The following is a 23,423-nucleotide window of genomic DNA, read 5'->3' on the forward strand; positions in this document are numbered from 1 at the left end:
CAAGTAAAATCTGGCTCAGGTAAAATCTGAGAGTAAGACTGCCTTTAGACTAAGATTCAGGCATTATAATTACTCATCATTTGCTCCAACTTGGGCCAACAAAAGAATCCTTTGTGCTTCTTCCTCTAAAGGAGAAAATACCACACAGAAACAGAGCCCACACATACGCATCCCTATGACTGAAAGCTTCACTTGATCTGGACACTCAGCACACACAGTCACAGCAATTGAGATATCCATAGTGCAGTAAGTTTTACTCCTCCTTTCCTTACCAGGAATGTTTCCCACCCACAACAAAGTGACACTTAACAAACCCAGAACTTTGGAAACAAAGCCACAAAAACCAGATAGAGAAAAATATATATTAAAACTAGTAGGTGAACTATGTTTTCAGGAGGCAGTCTCATTCCCCACCCCACCCCCAAAAAATGATAACTTTGAAATTAAAGCAAATGCCACCAAAAAATGAGCTAAGAATACAGTTTACAAAACAAACCCAAAAAACAGAACAAAAAGTTGGGTAAGCTAAGCTTTTATCCCCTTCCAACCCAAGAAAATACATTCCAAGGCATACAGTAATGGCCGTTACATGATCACTTTTTTAATAATCTTTATTTTGTTTGCATTGGTGTTTTGCCTGCATGTATGTCTGTGTGAGGATGTCAGATCCTGGAGTTACAGTTGTTAACTGCCATGTAGGTGCTGGGAATTGAACCCAGGTTCTCTGGCAGAAACGGTCAGTGCTCTTAACTGCTGAGCCATCACTCCATTCCCAGACATAGGGAAATAGTAACAAATAAGAGACTACCTAGAAGAGCAGACAAATAGGAGAGAGTTTCTAATAATACAGATGGCAAGTAGACCGCAGAGGTAAGCATAAGAGGTTAACATAGAGGGCACAGCAGCAGTCCAAATGGGCCTCTTTTCACCTACAACCTTCATATAATCACATCACTTAAGATCTTGGTGCCGGGCAGTAGTGGCACACACCTTTAATCCCAGCACTCAGTAAGAAGAAGTGTATCTCTGAGAGTTTGAGAACACCTTGGTCTCAGGGCGCAGTCCAGGACAGTCAGGGCTAAACAAACAATCTCGAAAAACAAAACTACAACCAAAAGATCTTAAGTTTGTATTCTCGAAGGTGCTTGTAAAAACAATGTATCTGGCCGGGCGGTGGCAGAGGCAGGAGGATCTAGATCCAAGAGTTCGAGGCCAGTCTGGTCTACAGGGTGAGCTACAGTACAGGCTCCAAAACTACAGAGAAACCCTGTCTCGAAAAAACAACAAAACCTTATCTAATTTGCCACTCACACTAAACCAAGAAGTTGGTAAGGCAGGTAAACTCATTGTTTACATACAAAGGGCATCCCAACACAGTCCCTTCCCATTTTTTATGCTCAACCCTCAAAAATCACAAGCATAGCAAAACTCGCACCAGCCATGCAACCCTTGCCAAGGTAAAACATTATAAACCTCAGGGTCCCCACCTAACAAGGTTGTTAGGAAAACTTTAAATGAGATCATTCTGCACTGTGTAACACAACGTCAAAAGCATAGTGGAGGCTAAGAGATGCCAATGCTGCTACCATTAATAAGCGAGCACCTGGCGTCACAGGACCCTCACGAACAATTGGCGTATCGCACAACCCCCGTTACCGCGGTCCTCCACCATACATATCCCACTGGCAAGGCCCCAAACAGACGCACCCCCAAAAAACATTACCGGCACCCACAAACCTGGCCCCCTGTAGGGACTCCTTTCACCCTCGGTTACAAAGGAGGCCCTCCTCTCGCACCGGAGTGGTCAGCAACCCCTCTACGACTGGCCAGCCCCTGAGCGCACCCAGGCCGCACGCCAGCCAAGGACCCGCGCCGGTTACCTGGACGCGCGCCCACGCGCTCGCCGGACCGCACTTCGCCTCGAGGTATATCCCGCTCGGTGAAGACACAATTACTTTAAACTATGGTCCCGCCCCCTCTCGCCGCCCTCTCATTGGACCGGGTCGGCTGTAGTTAGCCAGGCACCCTGGAGGACCCGGGAAAAGGAAGTACCAGGACGACTGTAAAAGAATGGGTAATACTACTTCCTGATTCCGGCCTTCCTTAAAAGTAACAAGAACTACAAGTCCCAGAAAACCCCGCGGCTTCGGCGTCCCGCCCTGATTAACTACAAGTCCCGAAAGGCACCACGAGCACGTTCACTGCACTCTCTGGGGCGTGGTGACGAAAGTAGTTGCCATGGAGTTGCACTGAGTTGCACTCAGGTACTGGGACGCTGAGGCCTGAGGGTAAGAGACTGCGGGTGAGTTGGGCGGGAAAACAGGAAAATCTTTCTAGGACACGAAAGCTCTCTGAAAGGGAAGAACTCCACAAAAAAAAAAAAAAAAAAAAAAAAAAAAAGAATTTTTCCAGGGCCGGGCGTTGGTGGCGCACGCCTTTAATCCCAGCACTCGGGAGGCAGAGGCAGGCGGATCACTGTGAGTTCGAGGCCAGCCTGGTCTACCGAGCGAGTTCCAGGACAGCCTCCAAAGCCACAGAGAAACCCTGTCTGGAAAAACCAAAAAAAAAAAAAAATTTTTTTTCCAATCGGGGACCTGAGAGTCTCCCCAAACACTAATCCCTATTCACATTCACAGTGAACACAACACGAGATAAAATGGGGGGCTATGGATATCATACCCATACATATGTTGGCACCTCCACGCAAGCATGGCACCCAAGTACAGGTGCCTCAAGTCCCAGACACAGGGAAAGTAGAAACGCCCTCGGGCATGGTATTGGTTTTCCTCTAGGGAACCAGGACTTGCTTAACATGATAGATCAGTGTCACGGGACTTAAAACCCCCTTTCCGTTACTTTTCCAAGCAAGAGGACCTTTTTCAGGGAATTAGGTTCCTCCCATCCACGAGCGTATGAGTGTTGTCTGTAAATTAGCCTTTTCCTCCTATATCCCTGCCTGGTGGGCTTCTGGAAGCTACAATTTAGATCTTCATTTCTTCTACATTCCTCATGACAGACTTAGTACATCTAGTAACTTCCAACGTTCTTTCACAGATTCTTTTTCTAATAAAACAGCTCTGTGAGTCGAGGATATTTATCCCTGTTTCACAGGGATACCCAGAGATAAGGGACTTGCCCAAGACCACACACCACACCAATGACAAAGCTAGAAGTAGATTCCAGTTCTTTAAGATCAAACTATCTCTCTTTAGCTTGACCTGGCTGCTTCTATAGCAGCTTGTACTTATCCCAAGGATTACTTTATTTATTTATTTATTTGTTTGTTTATTTATTTTTTATTTTTTGGTTTTTACGAGACAGGGTTTCCCTGTATTGTTTTGGAGGCTGTCGGTCCAGCCCAGCCTCGAACTCACAGAGATCCGCCTGCCTCTGCCTCCCGAGTGCTGGGATTAAAGGAGTGCGCCACCAACGCCCGACCCAAGGATTACTTTAAACTGTCCAGGGGAAAAGGAACCTGTACGTCCATCTTGAGTTATTTACTTCGGTCCATCCTTGAAATTACTAATGAAGAAAGGAAACTAGAGACTGAAGGCAATGGGAATCAAATGAGTGTAAATTAAGCAGGAAACAGCTGACAGAACATCTGAGGGCTGAAGCTGCCATGATTCGCTGGCCTCGGTTGGTCCTTACCATTTTAAATGTCTCTGGGCTGTCTCGTGTCCCCCTTCACATAGCCTCCTCTAGTGCCCATCAACACCCACTCCTTTATTTGACACCTGCACATCTCCAGCCAAGCCCTCATCTTTTTAGTTCAGATCTGTATGACCAATCGTTTCCCTAATATCTCTTTCAGGATATATTTGAAGCATGTCAAATTCATTGTTTCTCTATGCACTCCCCCTACTTTTCCGAATCTGGGATTCATCCAATAATCCCACAATGCACAATGTATACAAGACGAGCCCCCAAGTGTTATTCTTAATAACTTCCATTCCTAATATAGTCCACTTAATACCTAAATGTCTCTTTCTTATTGAGAATTTTATAGATGCATATAATGTGTTTTGATCAAATCTACTTTCCCTCATCCCTCACCTCTAAATCCTCTTAAACCCCCCACACACTTTTTGAGACAAACTCACAGAGCTCCACCTGCCTCTCCCTCCCTAAATGCTGGGATTAAAAGTGTGCACCACCACACCTAACCTAGCTAAATGTCTTTTTATCTGGGGGTATGGGGGTGTAGTTTTTTTGTTTTGTTTTGTTTTTCAAGGAGGGGTTTCTCTGGATAGCCTTGGCTATTCTGGAACTTTGTAGACCAAGCTGGCCTCAAACTCACAGAGATAACGCCTGCCTCTGCCTCTCGAGTGCTAAGATTATAGGCAAGCATCACAACCACCCCGTTAAAATATTTAATAAAATGTACGTATGTCACATGTATGCAAGAGCCCTCAGAAGCCAGAAGAGAGCATCTGGTCCCCTGGATCTGGAGCTATGGGTGGTTGTGAGCCACCAACGTGGATACTAAGAACTAAACTCAGGCCCTCTCCAAGAGCAGCAAGTGGTCTTCAGGGTTTGTTGTTGTTGTTTCTTTTTGGTTTTTTGGGGGGTTGTTGTTGTTTTCTTTTAAAGGCTTGATCTTCTTGGTCACCCAGGCTGTCCTCAAATTTGTGATCTTACTGCCTCTGCCTCCTATGTGTAAATTTTTATTCAGTCCTTGCTACCATCCTATCCTTCTTGCATTCCCTTCTAGATACTTTTCATACTACCAACAAAAATAATTTTTAAATGAAACTATGGTATTGTTCACTCTCTTTGTGGCTCCTTGCTGTTTTTAGGCTAAAGGTCATCTCAGGGTAGCTTCTGCCCGCCTCTCCAGCCTGTACTCTAACCATACATGCTCCTTTTTTCCATTCTGGTTTATGTCACTTTAAGATCTTCCAAATTTCTGAGCACACACCAGAACATGCCACCATGGACTTGGCCTTTGCCCACAGCTCTAATGCTTGTCTTTATTTTTTATTTTTATTTTTTTGGGTGGGAAGTGGGAGGTAAAAGTGAACCCAGAGACTCATACATGCTAAGTACTTTCTGTCTCTCAGCTATATCCCAAGCCCATGGAATAGTCTTTTCCTCCTGTGAGTCTGTATTTTTTGCCTGTACTTATCCTTCAGAAATGACCAGGTCAGACCCCTCAATTATAGTGCCTCCTGTCCTTCTCTATCATTTATTTAGATGTATTAGTCAGGGAGTGAGTATACGATGACATCCAACTATGAGAAAAACGTGTTTCTTGCCCTGCTGGAGTTTCTGGTCAGACAGACAGTGAGCAGGTAATTAGTGTTGTGAGTGCTACCATGGCAGTAAGTACAGGGTATGGTGAGAGTCAAGTAGGGAGATCCCACATCCAGATAGAGGATAAGGAAATTTTTCTCAGAAAAGTTCAAACTGGAGTTGGCTCCTGAAGCAAGAATAACAAGGGGAACATGAAAAAAAAAACTACATTCAAAGCAGATGACTCTAGAAAGGGAAACTTTCCATCTGAGAGGCCCAAGGGAGTGCAGGGACCCTATTGTGAGTTGGAGTTGTTGGATTTGATCACACCGCAGAATATGGTGAAGATAAAATGGGAGTTGGCAGGCAGGAGTCAAGTCATCCTTGAGCTTTCCTTCAGCACCTGGGAATGTAGTCTTCCAGAATATATTGTCAGTGTAGCCAATTTTTTATGGCATCCTTTCATTTTTTTCCTCCCACCTGCAGCCCAAAGACAGAAATCCTCTGTAAACTAGGCTGTCAATCTCCTATCAGCTTTCCTGTCTGATTTTTGCTCCAAGCCTCCTACAATATTCTTAGTAATTCTCCAAACTGGAAATTTCTGTCAACCTGGAATAGGTTAAATAAAGTTAAAAATACCATATATAGCTGGGCAGCATGGTGGTGCATGTCATTAAGCCTAGCACTCAGGAAGCAGAGGAGGGGATATCTCTGTTAGTTCAAGGCCAGCTTGGTCTACAGAGCAAGTACCAGGACAGCCAGGGCTACACAGAGAAACCCTATCTTGAAGTGTGTGTGTGTGTGTGTGTGTGCAGAGAGAGAGAGAGAGAGAGAGAGAGAGAGAGAGAGAGAGAGAGAGAGAGAGAGAGAAGCATATCAGGCAACAGTGGTGCACAATTTTAGTTCCAGTACTCAAGAGACAGAGGCAAGTAGATCTCTGAGTTCTAGGCCAGCCTGGTCTACAAAGCAAGTTCCAGGACAGCCAGGACTACATAGAAAAACCCTACCTCAAAAATCCGAATAATAGCCGGGCGTTGGTGGCGCACGCCTTTAATCCCAGCACTTGGGAGGCAGAGGCAGTCGGATCTCTGTGAGTTCGAGGCCAGCCTGGTCTACAAGAGTTACCCAGGACAGCCTCTAAAGCCACAAAGAAACCCTGTCTCGAAAAACCAAAAAAAAAAAAAAAATCCGAATAATAAAAAAGGGGGATAGCAAGAGAACATACAGGAATGTGGAAAGAAAAAAAAATACTGACTTACAAAGGAATGCACAGAGTTTATTTATAAACATTTAATGTCTTTTACATGTATTACCGGAGGTCCCAAACTATTCATGTAAATTAAGACTTTGTTCCTGAGTCTGCTCATGTATCTCCATGTTGTTTGACTTTTGGGGGGGCTGTTTGTTTTTGTATTTGTTTTTTTGTTTTTGGAGACAGGGTTTCTCTGTGTATAGCCCTGGCTGTCCTGGAACTTGCTTTGTAGACCATGCTGGCCTCAAACTCACATGTATCTGTCTACCTCTGCCTCCCAAGTGCTGGGATTAAAGGCTCGGGCCACCACTGCCTGGCAACATCTACAGTTTTGTTTTGCTTTGTTTTTTTAATTTAAGTTTTGAAAAGAAAACTCCAATTCAAAGCAAGTGTTCCCCTAATGCTCTCATTGGTCAGGTCAGGTGAGTCAGCTTGGTGAGATGAATGCCATGTAGAGTATCATCTCTCAAAAGAGCATCCTGGAAAGTACCTGACTTCAAAGAGCAGCAGGAGTAAGGAAGGTAGCATCTGGGCTGGAAGGCAGGCTTCTTTGTGACACATTTAAGTCATCCTGTATTCCTTCTATAGTTACTTCATTTATTCATCAAACCAGTATCCAGTCTTTGTGAAGTTTAGTGTATTTATCGAAACAGAAGTCCAACTTCTTGTCCCTGTCCTCAAGTTTATAGGGAGAAAGCAGAAACTAAATAATAAAGAACTTAGTATGGGAGGCAGAAGCAGGCGGATCTCTGTGAGTTCCAGGCTGGGCTGGACCGACAGCCTCCAAAACAATACAGAAAAACCCTGTCTCAGCCGGGCGTTGGTGGCGCACACCTTTAATCCCAGCACTCGGGAGGCAGAGGCAGGCAGATCTCTGTGAGTTCGAGACCAGCCTGGACTACCAAGGGAGTTCCAGGACAGCCTCCAAAGCCACAGAGAAACCCTGTCTCAAAAAAACAAAAAAAAAACAAAAACAAAAACAAACAAACAAACAAACAAAAAAACCCTGTCTCGTAAAACCAAAAAAAAAAAAAAAAAAAAAAAAGAAAGAACTTAGTATGGAGGGCTGGAGGTATAACTCTGTTCATAGAGAATTTACTCTGACATGCACAAGGCCCCAGTAACACATGCAGAGAGCAATAATACATCCATTAACTGAACATCTGCTGTAGGCCATATAATTGCTCTTCAGGTCAGGTTGTCTTCGTTTCACAAGAAAACAGGTGATGATAAACTTCTGTCCAAAGTGCATCTGGGGAATGGATCAGTTAGCTATTGCTCTGTATCAAACCATCCAAAACCACAGGGGCTTAAAACAACAATCATTCTTACTCTGATGACTCTCTGAGTTACCTGAATGGTTCTTATCTTGTCTCGAGTTCATACATCTGCCTGCAGTCATGGGTAGGTTAGGTGACCCTCCCAATCTGACTGTAGATAAGTCTAAACTTGCCTCAGCTGAAATCATTGGCTTATTTTCACCTCTAGCACCTACCTATGTTTCTGTTTGTCAGGCTGGAAGTGTAGCTCAGTGCTACAGCACTTCCCTAGCATATAAGACTCTTGAATTCATGTCCAGTGCCCCCCAAAAAACCTTAAATCTTGTGTTTTCTTCATTTTATCAGCATCTCACTGGCTGGTTCAAAAACTGAGCTCAGCATCAGAATAGGGTAGAACTATAAAATTATAGTGCAAAGAGGATAGATATGGACAATGAATAGGAATCATTGATTCTTGCCAGCTTTAATACCTAAATTGATAAAATAAATTTAAAAGATGTTTTCTCTGGAAAAGAAAGATTTTTACAAAGACAGGTATGTGACACATGCCTGTAATCTTAGTACTTGGAATGTAGAGGTAGAGGGGATCAGGAATTCAAGTCATCCTTGGCTACATAGTGGGTTCCAGGCCAGCCTGGCTATATGAGAACCTCTGTGTGTGTCTGTGTGTGTGTGTGTACAAAATCATATACATATATGTGTATATAATTTTAAATATGTACATGTATTTTTTTTCAAGACAGGGTTTCTCTGTGTAACAGTTCTGGGTGTCCTAAAATTCGTTTTGTAGATCAGGTTGGCAAACTCACAGAGATCCATACCTGTTTCTGCCCTGATTTTTGAGACAGGGTTTCTCTGTAGCTTTGGAGGCTGTCCTGGAACTTGCTCTGTAGACCAGGCTGCCCTCAAACTCACAGAGATCCACCTGTTTCTGCCTCCCGAGTACTAGAATTAAAGGCGGGCGCCACCAGGCCTGGCAGCTTGCTCACACAGGTGTATATACTCATGAGGCTACGGTCAATGTCAGGTGTCCTCTATCATTCTCCACTTTACTTTTTGAGACAGGAGCTCTTGTCTCTTTTTTTAAAGATTTATTTATTTATTACATATACACCAGATTGAATTGTAGATGGTTGTCAGCCACCATGTGGTTGCTGGGAATTGAACTCAGGACCTCTGGAAGAGCAGTCAGTGCTCTTAACCTCTGAGCCATCTCTCCTGAGCCATCTCTCCAGCCCCCTCTTGTCTCTCTCTTAACCCCGCTCAAAGGCTGGCTGTGTGCTTGCCAGTAAGTCCCCAGGATCCCCATCTCTATTTCCCAGTGTTGAGAGTACAGGCACCAGCTGCTATTGGCTTTTTGGGGGGAGGGAGTTTAGAGACAGGATTTCTCTATGTAACAGTCCTGGTTGTTCTGGAACTCAAACTCACAGAGATCTGCCTGCCTCTGCCTCTGAAGTGCTGGGGTTAAAGGTGGTGGAGATGGTAGTACAGGCACACTAGGGCTGAGGGTGAAACGAGAGTAGTCACTAGATAGGCACCTGTTAACTTGGGACTGGCTAGATTGCTCTGGCACATCAGTAGAAAGCCAGCAGGTCTCTGTGCTTCTGACAGGACTCTATTATTTGTCCCTTGGCTTCATTCCTTTTTGTCAGGCACAGGGCAGAAGGCAGAATTGGATTGAGATTTTACTAGAAATGAGGTGTGGAATGAAACAGCTGAACCTGGGAGCCAATTGTTAGAATAGCTCAGTGTCAACTCTGCCCAAACAGAAATCAGTATAGTGGCAGTTTCTCATCCCACAAGTGCCTCTTATAAGCCAAGTTCTTTGTATGATGGTGGATAAAACACAGTACTAGCTACCAACAAGCAGAGTCATCATTTTAGAGCTCCACTTTCGTAACTTCTTCAAAACATTCATTGGACACTCGGGAGGCAGAGGCAGTTGGATCTCTGTGAGTTTGAGACCAGCCTGGTCTACCAAGTGAGTTCCAGGACAGGTTCCAAAACAATACAGAGAAACCCTGTCTCGAAAAACCAAAAAAAAAAAAAATTCATTGGAAGCTATTGCTACACAAAATCATTTCTGCTCTAAAGTTCTAGCCACCAAAGAACAGAAAACTTTTTCTTGGATTTTTTTTTTTTTTTGGTTTTTCGAGACAGGGTTTCTCTGTAGCTTTGGAGGCTGTCCTGGAACTCACTTTGTAGACCAGGCTGGCCTCGAACACCTCGAACACACAGAGGTCCGCCTGCCTCTGCCTCCCGAGTTGCTGGGATTAAAGGCGTGCGCCACCAACGCCCGGCCTTTTTCTTGGATATTTTAAAATACATTTTCATGCCAGGCAGTGGTAGTACACACTTTTGATTCTAGCACTCAGTAGGCAGAGGCCAGCCTGGTCTACAGAGTGAGTCCCAGGACAGCCAGGGTGCACACAGAGAAACCCTGTCTTGAAAATCAAAAAGGAAAAAAAAGAAGAGACTCGAAAGTTGTCTCAGCAGTCAAAAGTACTGGCTGCTCTTACAAAGTTCCTAGGTTTAATTCCCAGCACCTTCATGAGGCTGACAACAGTATAACACTCCAGTCCCAGAGGATTTGACCTCTGGCCTCCGTAAACACATAACTGGAGCACAAACATACATAGAGACATAACAGCCATACACATAATTTTTTGTTGTTGTTTTTTTGAGACAGGGTTTCTCTGTGTAATGACCCTAGCTGTCCTGGAACTAGCTCTGTAGATCAGGCTGGCCTCACATAAATTTTGTAATTAATAATTTAAAAAGTGGCCGGGCGTTGGTGGCGCACGCCTTTAATTCCAGCACTCGGGAGGCAGAGGCAGGCGGACCTCTGTGTGTTCGAGGCCAGCCTGGTCTACAAAGTGAGTTCCAGGACAGCCTCCAAAGCCACAGAGAAACCCTGTCTCGAAAAATTAAAAATAAATAAATAAATAAATAAATAAATAATTTAAAAAGTGCCTGGCCAAAAAAAAAACAAAAACAAAAAGAAATGTAGGTACTCAAGTACATTGGGCTTCTGCCTAAGCTAGGCTCCTTTAGTTCTACAAAAGAAGACTGTTGAGAGTTGCAGACATGACTCGGTAACAGAACTTACCCAGTATGTGTAATGGATTCTATCCCTAAGACTATAGGAAAAAGAAAAGAATAATGAGTTGTTGAATGCCTATAGATTTCCCTAAGTAAAAAGAGACTGCCTAAATTAATCTAGCATGGCTGAGAAACACCTGAAAATCAGGGCAGTGAGGACCTCTATATGTTGTCCATGTGTTCCTACAAGTTTGACTTTGCTGCTGCTCAAGAGGGTCTTCATCTCTGTCATTGTTAGCTCCTGATCTCCTTTCTTTTTTCTTCTGTTTTTATTTTGAGATAGTTTTGTGTAGTCCAGTAATAGCTTCAAACTTGCTCTGTAGCTTAGAATGACTTTGAACTCTTGATCTTTCTGCTTCTATCTCGAAAGTACTAGGATTACAAATGTAAGCCACCACAGTCACCACTTTGGGTTTTGAGAAAGGATCCCACTATGTAGCCCAAGCTAAAACCAGGCATGCATAACTAAGAACATGTGATTTATTTGGGAGCTAGGTATTGTGCCCCTCAAAAAGCCAATTTTTTTTCCTTCTCCGTTTTTTGAGATAGGGTTTCTCTATATAGCTCTGGCTGTCCTGGAATTCTCTTTGTAAACCAGATTGGCCTCCAACTCTAACTCATGTAGATCCCCCTGCCTCTGCCTCCCAAATGTACACCCAAGTTTTTATTCCTCCAAACCTGATAGTCTGTTCTTACATATATTAAATTACCAAAATTACCAAAAAAAAAAAAAAGCTGTATTTATTAAGCCTAAACTGAAATCAGGTCGTTTGCGGGTTTTATTGTTGTTGGGATAGGATCTCATTATATATAACCCAGGCAGACCTTGAGTATGATCCTCCTACCTCAGCCTCCAGTGTTCACCAGCCACCTAGCATTCCCAGCTTTGTCTTTGCATTCTCTGCTGTGCCTTTTCTCCTTGTTGTTTTGTTTGTGGTGTTTTGTTTTTGAGACAATGTTGCTCAAGCTGGCCTCAAACTCACAATCTTCTGCCTTAGGGTCCCAAGTGCTGGGACTACAGATATGCTTCTTGGCCTTGGCTTCTAGCACAATTTATTTGAATAGTACTTACTAATGCTTCATTGTCTCTGCACAGAGACCAATTTCTTTGATTCCTATGATGAGTACTATGCATCCCAAGGCTTCCCTTTGTCCTTTGGCTGCCAGGAATGTAATAACTAAGTGATCCCTGATATATTTCTTTTTCACCTAGATAGTTTTTTGTTTTCAGAAACATGGTTTCTCTGTGTAGTCCTGGCTGGCCTGGAACTTTCTCTGTAGACCAGGCTGGCCTCTAACTTAGGGATCAGCCTGCTTCTACCTGCCAAGTGCTGTGACTAAAGTATGTGCCACCACACCTGGCTTTTGCCTTCCATTTTTAATTTTCTCTATCAGTATTGTCCAATTTGGTGACCATTAGTCATGTGTAACAGTTGAGCACCTGACCCAACAGGTAGCTAGTTCATTTTGGGATGGGCTCTAAAATAGCTCAGTAATTCCTAATATTAATTACGTTAAATGTTTTGGATATGCTGAGTTAAATATTAGAATTAACTTCACCCATTTCATTTTACTGAAATAATAGCTCCTAAAATTATCTATTTATTTACTTATGTGTGTGGCCAAGTATATAGAAGTCAGAAGACAATTTGATGGTGTTGATTCTCTCCTATTATGTGTTCCAGGGATCAAATTCAAGGTGCCAAGCTTGTGCAGCAAGTACCTTTATCTGCTGAGCCTTCTCATTAGCCTGCATAGCTCCTAAAATATTGACATTATGTATCTCAAAAATTAGGCTTGAGGCAGGCGGATCTCTGTGAGTTCGAGGCCAGCCTGGTCTACTGAGCGAGTTCCAGGACAGCCTCCAAAACAATACAGAGAAACCCTGTCTCGAAAAACCAAAAAAAAAAAAAAAAATTAGGCTTGCATCTGTGACTTGCATTCTCTCTGTTGGACAGCACTGCTCTACAACGCATCCTGCTTTATAAGCGTGCCATTGCTATAAACCTCACACTTTGGGAAAGCAAGGAAATAAGGCAGAGGAAGTGATAACAGTGGGTGGAGTGAAAAGAAGGAGTATAATCTAGAGACTTGTCTTTTGTCTGTTTGCTTTTTGTTTCTACGATTCACACACACATAACAAAAAACAGCCCTTGGTAAAGTGTTTTTCAGCTCTCTTCATCCCAGGTGAGTAGTATTCCATAGTTCTAGTCTCCAGGTTACTTTACCTAACACATTGGAAAGGATTGGATAAGGCAAGCCACTCATTACAAATGACTGATAACTTTATGTTCACCTCTTTCTGGCGGTGTTTCCATTTTAACAGGGAACAATCCCTGAACCCAGTGGAATGAATCCCTAATGGTGGAATTTCAGGCTTCAGTGACAGGTGAGTGAGGGTAGATTCTGCTTTTCTGTTTATGTGTGGTGGTACATCCAAGATGTGACTGGAAGTAGGGTTCTCAGATGGAAAGGGCTGAACAGAGAAGGAAGGAAGGAAGCAAATCTCTAGTTGTGTTACAAAGTAAAGGACTCAGACACCAACCAGATTCAGTGCAGGCCTTCAGGGATTTGTTAAGTAACAGAATAGTGCAGCTGATGTCAACAGAGACTATGCAGCAAGGCAGTCTCTATGGTAACTACTGTGCAGTAGTAAGAGGGCTCTCAGTAGGATTCCGGAGACCATGACTGCTGTCCACAACTGACTCGGCTTAACTCTGGGCAAGTCCTTTACCCTTTGGGTCTCAGTTTCTTCATCTGGAAAATAGAAATGGGTGCTATAGTCATGTGATGGTGCATACCCCAAATCCCAGCACTCAAGAGGCTGAGGCAGGTGGATCATTAGTTTGAGGCTAGCCTGGGCTACATTAGACCCTATGTCAATAAAACAAAACAAAAGCCCCCATAAGGAATGGGTGCTATCACTATCAGATGAATTCTAAATGTCATGAAGTTGCTCTGAGAAGGGAGAAATATGCTACACATGAAAGGACCAGTTATCTTAAAATGGAAATGAGCTAGGCAGGCCTAGAGCTGTAGAGAGTAGAAAGCAGTGTGGAGCGCTGTGGGGAGTCCTAAGGGTAGACACTCCATATGGAATAGTCGCTTTTCTCTGTCCTTCCAGGCTGAACCCAGACTCCCAGGGCCCATGCTTCCATCTGATGAATGATGGCCTGAACTATGAGCAAACGGGACTACGTGAACACTTCGGTGCAGGAGCCTCCTCTTGACTATTCCTTCAAAAGCATCCACGTGATCCAAGGTCAGCCCACAGAGCACAGCAATCAACACAACATGGTACCAAGCTAGAAGTACCTTAGTCTTCTACTTAAAATGCCTAAACACATCCCTCCCCCAACTTCTTGTCTTTGAAGGGAGAGGGTGAAGTAAGGATTTTTTGTTGTTTTACAGGGCTAAGGAGTGAATGCAAGGACTCTGACATGTAGGGCAAATGCTCTGTATCTAAGCTCTAGCCTCAGCCTTGAGAGTAAAAAATACATTTTAAAATTTTATTTGAGGCCGGGCGTTGGTGGTGCACGCCTTTAATTCCAGCACTCGGGAGGCAGAGGCAGGCAGATCTCTGTGAGTTCGAGGCCAGCCTGGTCTACAAAGTGAGTTCCAGGACAGCCTCCAAAGCCACAGAGAAACCCTGTCTCGAAAAACCAAAAAAAAAAAGCAAAACAAAATTAAAATTTTATTTGTATGGGTGTTTTGCCTGCATGTATATCTGTATTCCTTGTATGCCTGGTGCAGACAGTGGCCAGAACCAGGCACCAGACCTCCTAAACCTAGAGTTACAGATGGCTGTGAGCCTCCATGTAGGTACTGGGAATTCCACTGGGCCCTCTGGAGAAGCTGCCAGTTCTCTTAACTGCTGCACTATCTCTTCCAGTCCCTTGAGAATTGTTTTTATGTATATGAATGTTTTTCCTAAATGTATGCATATGTACTACATGCAAGCCTGGTGCCCAAGGAAGTCAGAAGAGGGCTTCAAATTCCCTAGAACTGGAGTTAGGGATGGTTGTGAACCATCATGTGGGTACTGCAAATCAAACCCGGGTCTTTTGCAAGAGCAACCACTCACCACCCCCATCCCCTAGTTTTTAAAAGTAGCAAATCTAAAAGGAACCAGGGATCTCTTGTGGTAGTTGACCCATCTTCAAGAGAAGTCAGGCAATAGCAGGAAATTCATAAAGAATACTAAGAAATCACCTAATCAGGCAGAAGCCATAGTATTCTGTTTATATCTTGACAAGAGGAAACTAGTAAGAAAAAAAGAGGCCACTGCCAGGTTCCACCATGGTGGCAGAACCCTGTCTCTTTTGTCTAGGAACATAGGCCTGTTCTGCTCATTGGTAAAAATATGAGAGGTCTTTTTTAGCAACAAACTGGCATATTCCCAGTTAAAATGTTTGACAAATATCCATTCATTCCATACATGCCAAATTTCTTCCGTCATCACTAACATTCCCTGCAGTTCCAGCTCTGCCCACACTCAATCTCATTTTACTATTCAGTACCCTCCTAAATAGGCAACTAACCCTTCACACTACATGACAAAGCTTTGACAGTACTATATGCTCTAGAAGTCAGTTCTGCCACTTCTGCCTTTGGTTACTGACCTCCCAGAGCATGTGTACAAACTCACTAGCTCAGATACATTATCTGGCTTGGGTTTTCTTTTTTTTTTTTTTTTATAAGATGTTAGTGAAGTATTACCCTAGGGCTCACACTGTCTCTAACACCCCACGTTTCTTTTTTTTTTTAAGATTTATTTTATTTATTACATATACACCAGATTGAATTGTAGATGGTTGTGAGCCACCATGTGGTTGCTGGGAATTGAACTCAAGACCTCTGGAAGAGCAGTCAGTGCTCTTAACCTCTGAGCCATCTCTCCAGCCCCCCTGGCTTGGGTTTTCAACCAGCTAGCCACCATTAGCTCAGGAGTGTTACTAGTCTGGGTTTTGGTTCAGGACACTACTTCAGTTAGGGTCCAACACACTGGTATCTCATGTCTGTCCCTCTTCAACACGCACTCATCTACCATGACCCTTACTGTGCTCACCTTACTTCTGACTGATGTAACACATATTTCAAAAGTGTTTTAGTTGCAATAATAGCTTTGTGCATGAAAGCAAAAATGATTGGGGGGTGTAATGGCTCCTAATTCCTATTGCATAGGAATTTCCAACTTTCAGTGGGAAGATCTGACTCTGCTCTTTGTAGACTCCTCAGAATGAGGATACACTAGTCAGTTCTAACCAAGTACAGCACAAAATAGAATTTGTAGAACTTACTGAACTCCTTTTAATTATTATTGGTCCTGGTTTTCTTTTCTTTTTTTTTGTTTTGTTTTTTGTTTTTCAAGACAGGGTTTCTCTGTGACTTTGGAGGCTGTCCTGGAACTAGCTCTTGTAGACCAGGCTAGTTTCAAACTCACAGAGATCAGCCTGCCTCTGCCTCCCGAGTGCTGGGATTAAAGGCGTGCACCACCGCCACTACCACCCAACTGGGTGTGGTTTTCAAGAAAGAATTTCTCTGTGTAGCCCTGGTTGTCCTCTCCTCAAACTCACAGACTCACCTGCTTCTGCCTCCCAAGTGCTTGGATTAAAGACATACGCTGCCACCACTACCCAGCTGAACTCCTATTATTTATTAAGCAGTATTTACATATATGTAGAGACATATACACCAAGCAATTGTACTCCTTGCTAAGTCTTTTAAGGGGTGGTATAGGGAAAGGCATATTAAACCCAGAGCTCTTTCTCTTCCCTAGAGCTTAGAGTTGGGGGATTCTTGGGACAGTATTTGCTGAATTAATCAAGGTGTACCACAGAATCTGAGATACCAGTGACTTAGATAAATTAGTCTAAATACAGACATCTAATTTGAACTCCCTGGTCAGACAGAAGTCTCAGGAGTGTTACCAAACATAAGCTTATCCTGTGCACAACCAGTAGCTTGCTAATGTGAAGGGACAGGCTCGTACAGCAATTTTAGATGCTTCCTTTTACCCTAGGTAACAGGAGCTCAGCCTGCCTCCCATTAAGGCAGCTCCATCCAAGGGCTCCCTCACACTGTGGGACCAGTCTTCTATGTAACACACCCCTAAGCTTCTGCATTATCAGAACAGATGCTAGTTCATGTGTAGTTCTTCTGACATTATTATTCATCTAAGTCAAATCCTTTGAAAGTTTTTGGAAAGTGTGAGAGGGAGACAGGATTTGAAGTCTACTCATGATCAGGAGCATTCTGCTCCATTATCCTTATACTCCCCTCTGCCCAAGGGCTCAGCCTTGGGTCCTGTTCATTCCAAGACTAATGCAGAGAGCCACCTGGTGGATGCTGTCTAACCTGCAGCTGAGAGGAAGTGGTCAACTGGGTGTGGAGAGTGTGCTAAGTGCTTTCTCCCTATAGGCCACTTAAGACTTGCTAGAAGCTTGGAGGCAGTAGGGAATGGAACCACTTTAACTAAACTGCAGTCTGACTCTGGGTCTCCCACTGATGCCAGCTTGGGCAGAGTCAGCCCACCCACCCTCATTATGATTTTTTTTTTTTTTTTGGTTTTTCGAGACAAGGTTTCTGTGGCTTTGGAGGCTGTCCTGGAACTAGCTCTGTAGACCAGGCTGGCCTCGAACTCACAGGGATCCGCCCGCCTCTGCCTCCCAAGTGCTGGGATTAAAGACGTGCGCCACCAACGCCCGGCTCCTCATTATGATTCTTATTTGAAAAAGCAGGGGAGGAGTGTATGTGTCTCCTCTGCACCCTCACTTTCCAATGTGGATGTTCAGGCTACCTGCTTGCGCTTTTTATTCATTTTCACTCCAATTTGGCTTATGTCCTCAAGCCTTTACATGGTTACCAGCTACTTCTGAGCTGCCAGAATTAGTGTTGAATCCTTGTTTTTCCTGGAACTTACTCATCCATATACTTCAGATTCTCCAACCACCTTTAAACTATTCCCTCAGGGGCTTGAGGGATGGCTTAGCAGGTAAGGACACTAATTGTTCTTCCAAAGAATCCAAGTTTGATTCCTAGCACCACATGGTTCACAACCATCTGGAATTTTAATTCTCGAGGATCTGATGACCTCTTCTGGTCTTACTAGGCATGGCACACATATATGCATGCAAAGTACCCATACACATAAATTTTTATTTAAAATTAAATAAAACCATTCTCTCCTGCATCTCCCTGTTCTTCGGATTATTTACTAACTTTTTAAATCTTTTTCTTCCTCTCTAAGGAACTGCCTGTTTCCCTAACCTATATACTCTGTACTAAATGTTTATAAGGTTATTTCCTTGGCTTTAGACCTTCATTCTAATGCCTACCTGCCTAGATGGCGTCTCTTGCCTTTTCATACAATAGGAACCTCTAACACATCAACTCTAAGCCTAAACTCATCACCTTTCTAGTCCAATTTCTCCTGAAATTCTTCATCAGCTAACAGAGCCTGAACAAAAAGCTGGACACCATCTTTATATAGCCAAATCATGATAATAGCTATGTCCAGTCATAATTGCTATGTCTATCGTCTCTCATGCTAAAGTAGAAAACTGATCTTTGAATTCTATCTGCCTTCTATATCCATATGCTACATAGAAGATTCAGAGTCACAAGTGAAAAGCTGAATTATCTCTGGTGTTTTTTTTGTTTGTTTTTAATGTGCATTGGTGTTTTGACTGCATTTATGTCTGTGTAAGGGTGTTGGGTACCCTGAACTGGAGTTACACAGTTGTGAGCTGCCATGTGGGTGCTAGGAATTGAACCCAGGTCCTCTGAAGAGTAGCCAGTACTCTTAGCATCTGAGCCATTTCTCCAGTCCTCTGGTGGGTTTATTTTTGTTTTGTATGAAACAGGGTTTCTCTGGATAACAACCCTGGCTATCATGAAATGTTATTTTGTAAATCAGGCTGGCCTTAACTCACAGAGGTCTGCCTCCCAAATGCTGGGATCAGAGGTGTGCACCACCAGCATTTAGCTGAATTATCTGTTTTAAACACTCCTGTGACTTCTCATTACCTACAGGACAAAGCCCAAGAGCTTAGCCTGGCATTTAGGACTAAGGACTGGCTTCCATCTGCTTTTTTCTACTTGTGCCTGGTACCGGTGGACATGTGTCTCCGTCCTCTTCTTGTACCTTTGCTCATGTTGTTCTCATCTCTTCTCCCCTTCTTTGCCTGGTTACTGTCTCCTAATCTACCATGTTCAGCTCAGATTTCGCCTTCCCTGTGCTCTCACAGCACTAACACCATTTCCTTGCTGCAATCACTATGATTACCGCAAAACACTCATTGCCAGTTTGTTTCCACCATGCCCACAGAAACTCCTCTGAGACACATATGCTTCATCTCTGCCCTACTGCTCATCCAAAGTCTGGCACATTCTCTCTCATTGCTTACTACTATGTATCTACTATCCGATAAAGCTTGTAATTAGTGAAGGAGTGACGGACACTAGATGTGCTCCAATGAAGTAAATTCTGTAAGTGATACTAGAAGAGGATTCTGCATTTTGTGATATCATCTTGGTTTACCCCAACAACTCTGGTTCTTACTTTCCTTATTTGTAAAGTGGGAAAAAGTCTGCTCCACTAACAGGGGTGATATACACAGAATTCAATAATACAAAAGACACGAGAAGGCCATCGGACCTAAAATTCTTTAGCCCTTACTCTAAACTTACTCTGATCTTTGGAGCTTGCGGCAGGGAGAGTCTCACTAGACTCTGGTGCTGGGGCCCTGCCAAGGCCTCAAAGTAGCACTTGTATGTTCCAGCTCTTCCTTCTCACCCCCTAAAGGTAGAAAAGCAAAGATGATAAACCCAAGCCTTGGGCTAGAGTGATGGCTTAGAGGTTAAGAGCACTTGTTGCTCCTTTAGAGATACCAAGTTCAATTCCTAATACCCACATAGTGGCTCACAACCACCTCTAACTCCAATTCTAGGGGATCTAGCACACTCTTCTGACTATGCAGACACCAGGTATGCACAGTGTATATATATACAGGCAAAACACTCATACAAATAAAACTTAAAAATCTAATTAAGTGAATGAATGAACTCAAGTCTTATTTTGTCATCATAGATCTGGTAAGCGAGGAGCCAAGGACAGGTCTACGACCAGTGAAGCACTCAAAGTCAGGAAAGTCACTGACCCAGTCCCTGTGGCTCAACAACAATGTCCTCAATGATCTGAAAGACTTCAGCCAGGTGGTTTCACAGCTTCTGCAGCACCCAGAGAACCTGGCCTGGATTGACCTCTCCTTCAATGACCTGACTTCCATTGACCCTGTGAGTTCCTATCCCTGGGCATCTAGTCTAGGGGCAGCTTGAAGCCACTGTGTCCAGCCACAGCCTTTTTCCTCCCTTATCAGGGAAGCAGAGGCAATACAGTGCAGTTCAAAGCACATAGCTGCAGATGTAGGCACAGATCTTTAGTTCCCCCCTTATTATGTGACTAAATATCTTCTTTGTTTTTTTTTTTTTTTTTTGAGATACTCTCACTATGTATCCCTATGTATCCCTGGAATTCATTATGTAGACCAGGCTGGCCTTTACTTACAAATACCCACCTGGTTTGCTTCTGCCTCCTGCAGTCTCACTACCTACATAGTTTCTTAAAACTTCAATCCTACTATAAATGGGGATAAGATGCCATAATCGTAATGATTTTTGTAAGGATTAAATGAAAATGTGTGAGAACCAATTTGCCTAACAGTGACTGGGGCAAAACTATAGCAGTCACCATTAGGAACTTAATTGTGTTTTGTGCTAAGCTCTACTTGGGAAGAGGTAGTAGAAAAGTATATCAGTTGCTTTCTGTAAAATCTAAGGTGGTTTTTTAAATTTTGAGACAGGGTTTCTCTGTGGCTTTGGAGGCTGTCCTGGAACTAGCTCTTGTAGACCAGCCTGACCTCAAACTCGCAGAGATCCATTTGCCTCTGCCTCCCGAGTGCTGGGATTAAAGGTGTGCACCGCCACTGCCCGGCTGAAATCTAAGTTTTAAAAACATAATGTGGCCAAGCATGCTGGTACTTGCTTGTAATTGTAGCACTTGGAAGGTGAAGGTAGGAAGAGGAGTTCAAGGTCATCCTCAGCTACATAGTGAGCTTGAGGCCATCTTGGACTACATGAGAAAGGAGAAGGAAAAAAGTCAGAAAAAGGGGCTGGTGAGGTGGCTTAGAGGTTAAAAGCACTGGGTGCTCTTCCAGAGGTCCTGAGTTCAACTCCCAGCAATCACCCGTTGGCTCATAACCACCTATAATGAGATCTGACACCCTCTTCCAGCGTGCAGGAACACATGCAGACAGCACTGTATACAGAATAAATAAATACATCTTAAAAAAAAAAAAGACAGAAAAGGAAGCAAACAAGATCCCTATTGGAAGGGCAAAGATTTGGAGTATGACTTGGAGAACATTCCCCTCCAATATATAATGATAGGAACTCAACTAGGATCTTCAAAGCTGCTATGGTGAGCTGATACTCCCCTGCAGGCGGAATCATGGGTCATCACAGTTCAGTTAGAAAGGTCGTCTTCAGGATCAAGTTAAGTCTCAAGGAGGAGAGCTGTCACCTGGCAAATCAAATGCATAACCAGCTGGATGCCAGTTCTATGTTAGGTTTTGTTCCTAACTCTGTTAAGAGCATTTATTGTTCTTGCAAGAGGACCCATGTTCAGTTCCTAGCACATACATGATGGTTCACAACCACCCATATAATTCCATCCTGGGGACCTGATGCCCTCTTCTGACTTTCATCAGGCTCTTATGTGGGGCACAGATGTATACACAGGCAAATACTCACACTCATAAAATAAGGACTAGAAAGATGGCTCAGCAGTGAAGAGCTCTTGCTGCCCTTCCAAGGACCTAGGTTCAATTCCTGGCTCCCACATGGTAGCTTACAACTAACTGTAAATCCAGTTCCAGGGAATCCAATGGTTTCCACAAGCACTAGGCATGCATGTGGTGTATATATATGTATATATACATATACATGAGTATCCATTCACATAATTTTTTTAATGTAATAAAAGCAAAGTAGGGTCATCTAGAATGGCTGTGTAGGGTGCTAAGGGGGACCAAGTTGTTCTCCAGACTCTTCTTTCTCTGCCAAATAGTCTGTCTGAGCAGAGATCCAGTCTTTGTCCAGCCTGACTTTTGATTTCTGCCCTAACAGGTCCTAACAACATTCTTCAACCTAAGTGTCCTCTACCTTCATGGCAACAGCATCCATCACCTAGGGGAGGTGAATAAGCTATCTGTCCTCCCTCGTCTCCGGAGCCTGACCCTCCATGGGAACCCCATAGAGGAAGAAAAGGGGTACAGGTAAGTATCTGGAGCTGGGGTCCAGATGAGCCTTCCTGAGAAACAACAAGGGGAGGGGAGACAAGAAATACAAAACCATTCTTCTGTCGCATGTAGACCACAGGAGGAAGTGGCAACCTCTAAGCACTCCCCTTGATCTCAGAATGATCCTAGTCTTCCCAAATCACAGCCAAGCTCTCCTCCATTCCTTGCTGTCAGAGGAGCGATAGCAGCAACTGGTAGAGAGGGGAGGGAGTTCTATATGGGGGCTCGCCCCAGCCCAAGTCTTCCTCACAGGCAGTATGTGCTGTGCAACCTGCCCCGTATCACCACGTTCGACTTCAGTGGAATCACCAAGGCAGACCGCACCACAGCTGAAGTCTGGAAACGAATGAACATCAAGCCCAAGAAGGGCCGGGTCAAGCAGGATGTACTCTGAGATTGGCAGGACCCCAGCACACCCAATGCCCTGAGGATGATCAGCTTGGTTTGACAATAAATGATTTGAGCTGTTCAGCAGAATAAAGGCCCTTGTACCTTGTAAGAATGTCTCCATGCCCAGCAACTACCAGTAAAACTTCATAGTGGAGGCAAAGGCCTGCCTACTGGCCTAGGACCCAGGAGCCTGGTGCGATCATGTAAGAAACTCTTCTATCCTCACTGGACCCCTCTGTACTCTTTAAACCTTGAGATGTCATGGAATGGAGTAGATTAGCTTAGCAATTTCCAAAAACCTTTTTTAAAAAGGAGATTCAACTCTAACCCAGGCTGGCCTTGGCTTTGTAGTATCCTCTTGCCTCAGCCTCCCGAGTGCTGGTATCACAGGAATAAGCCACTATGCCTCACTAGAAACCTTCATAAACCACCAAGGTGTGAGGAGCGGCCTGGAGCCTCCAGACTAGGGCCAGAAAATAGCTTTGGTCTATTTTTATTAGAGCGGAGTAGTTTTACTCTCAGGTTATGATTCTGGTTAAGATTTCATTTCCTAGCCTGGTGGTGATTGCACATGTCTTTAATCCCAGCACTGGAGGCAGAGACAATTGGATCTCTGCGAGTTCAAGGCCAGCCTGGTCTACACAATGAGTTCTAGGACAGCCAAAACTAGAGTGAGACCCTGTCTCAACAACAAAGAAATTTAATTTCCTGAAATGAATGACCAGCAGAGTATGACCTCCTCCTACCCCTAGAGACTATGTGTAAGCCTACTGAGCTGAAGCAAGGTCTCCAACAGTGCTCTGA

General features: G+C 43.8%; 2 protein-coding genes across 8 annotated transcripts in view; one reads left to right on the plus strand and one right to left on the minus strand.

Moving 5' to 3' along the window:
* Numa1 (nuclear mitotic apparatus protein 1) overlaps positions 1 to 2,029 on the minus strand; it is an 80,236-nt gene extending 78,207 nt beyond the window's left edge. Inside the window, exon 1 of the mRNA XM_040757540.1 lies at positions 1,881 to 2,029. The gene's annotated coding sequence lies outside the window, so the exon portion shown is untranslated. The remainder of the gene's footprint in view (positions 1 to 1,880) is intronic.
* Positions 1,701 to 22,728, plus strand: Lrrc51 (leucine-rich repeat-containing protein 51). Of its 7 annotated transcripts, none has more exons than XM_040741861.1 (6): positions 1,701 to 1,925; positions 13,196 to 13,258; positions 13,994 to 14,131; positions 19,961 to 20,166; positions 22,057 to 22,205; positions 22,482 to 22,728. In XM_040741861.1, exons 3-6 carry the CDS (start codon positions 14,050 to 14,052, stop codon positions 22,621 to 22,623), a joined length of 579 nt encoding a protein of 192 aa, XP_040597795.1. In that variant the 5' UTR covers positions 1,701 to 1,925; positions 13,196 to 13,258; positions 13,994 to 14,049; the 3' UTR covers positions 22,624 to 22,728. The 7 variants fall into 7 exon arrangements, with proteins under 7 accessions (XP_040597795.1, XP_040597807.1, XP_040597781.1 ...); XM_040741847.1 differs by lacking the exon at positions 1,701 to 1,925 and adding an exon at positions 2,188 to 2,288; XM_040741857.1 differs by lacking the exon at positions 1,701 to 1,925 and adding an exon at positions 2,240 to 2,302.
* Positions 22,729 to 23,423: the final 695 nt, after the last annotated feature.

Source organism: Mesocricetus auratus, unplaced genomic scaffold (assembly GCF_017639785.1).
Source record: "Mesocricetus auratus isolate SY011 unplaced genomic scaffold, BCM_Maur_2.0 Super-Scaffold_4256, whole genome shotgun sequence".
Taxonomy (NCBI): Eukaryota; Metazoa; Chordata; class Mammalia; order Rodentia; family Cricetidae; genus Mesocricetus; species Mesocricetus auratus.

What these genes read in the sequence shown, in the direction of transcription:
- Lrrc51 (XM_040741861.1), top strand. Translation starts at nt 14,050, where the DNA reads ATGAGCAAACGGGACTACGTGAACACTTCGGTGCAGGAGCCTCCTCTT. An exon ending in AAGCATCCACGTGATCCAAG is followed by an intron (nt 14,132 to 19,960) that starts GTCAGCCCACAG and finishes TTGTCATCATAG; the next exon opens with ATCTGGTAAGCGAGGAGCCA. An exon ending in ACCTGACTTCCATTGACCCT is followed by an intron (nt 20,167 to 22,056) that starts GTGAGTTCCTAT and finishes CTGCCCTAACAG; the next exon opens with GTCCTAACAACATTCTTCAA.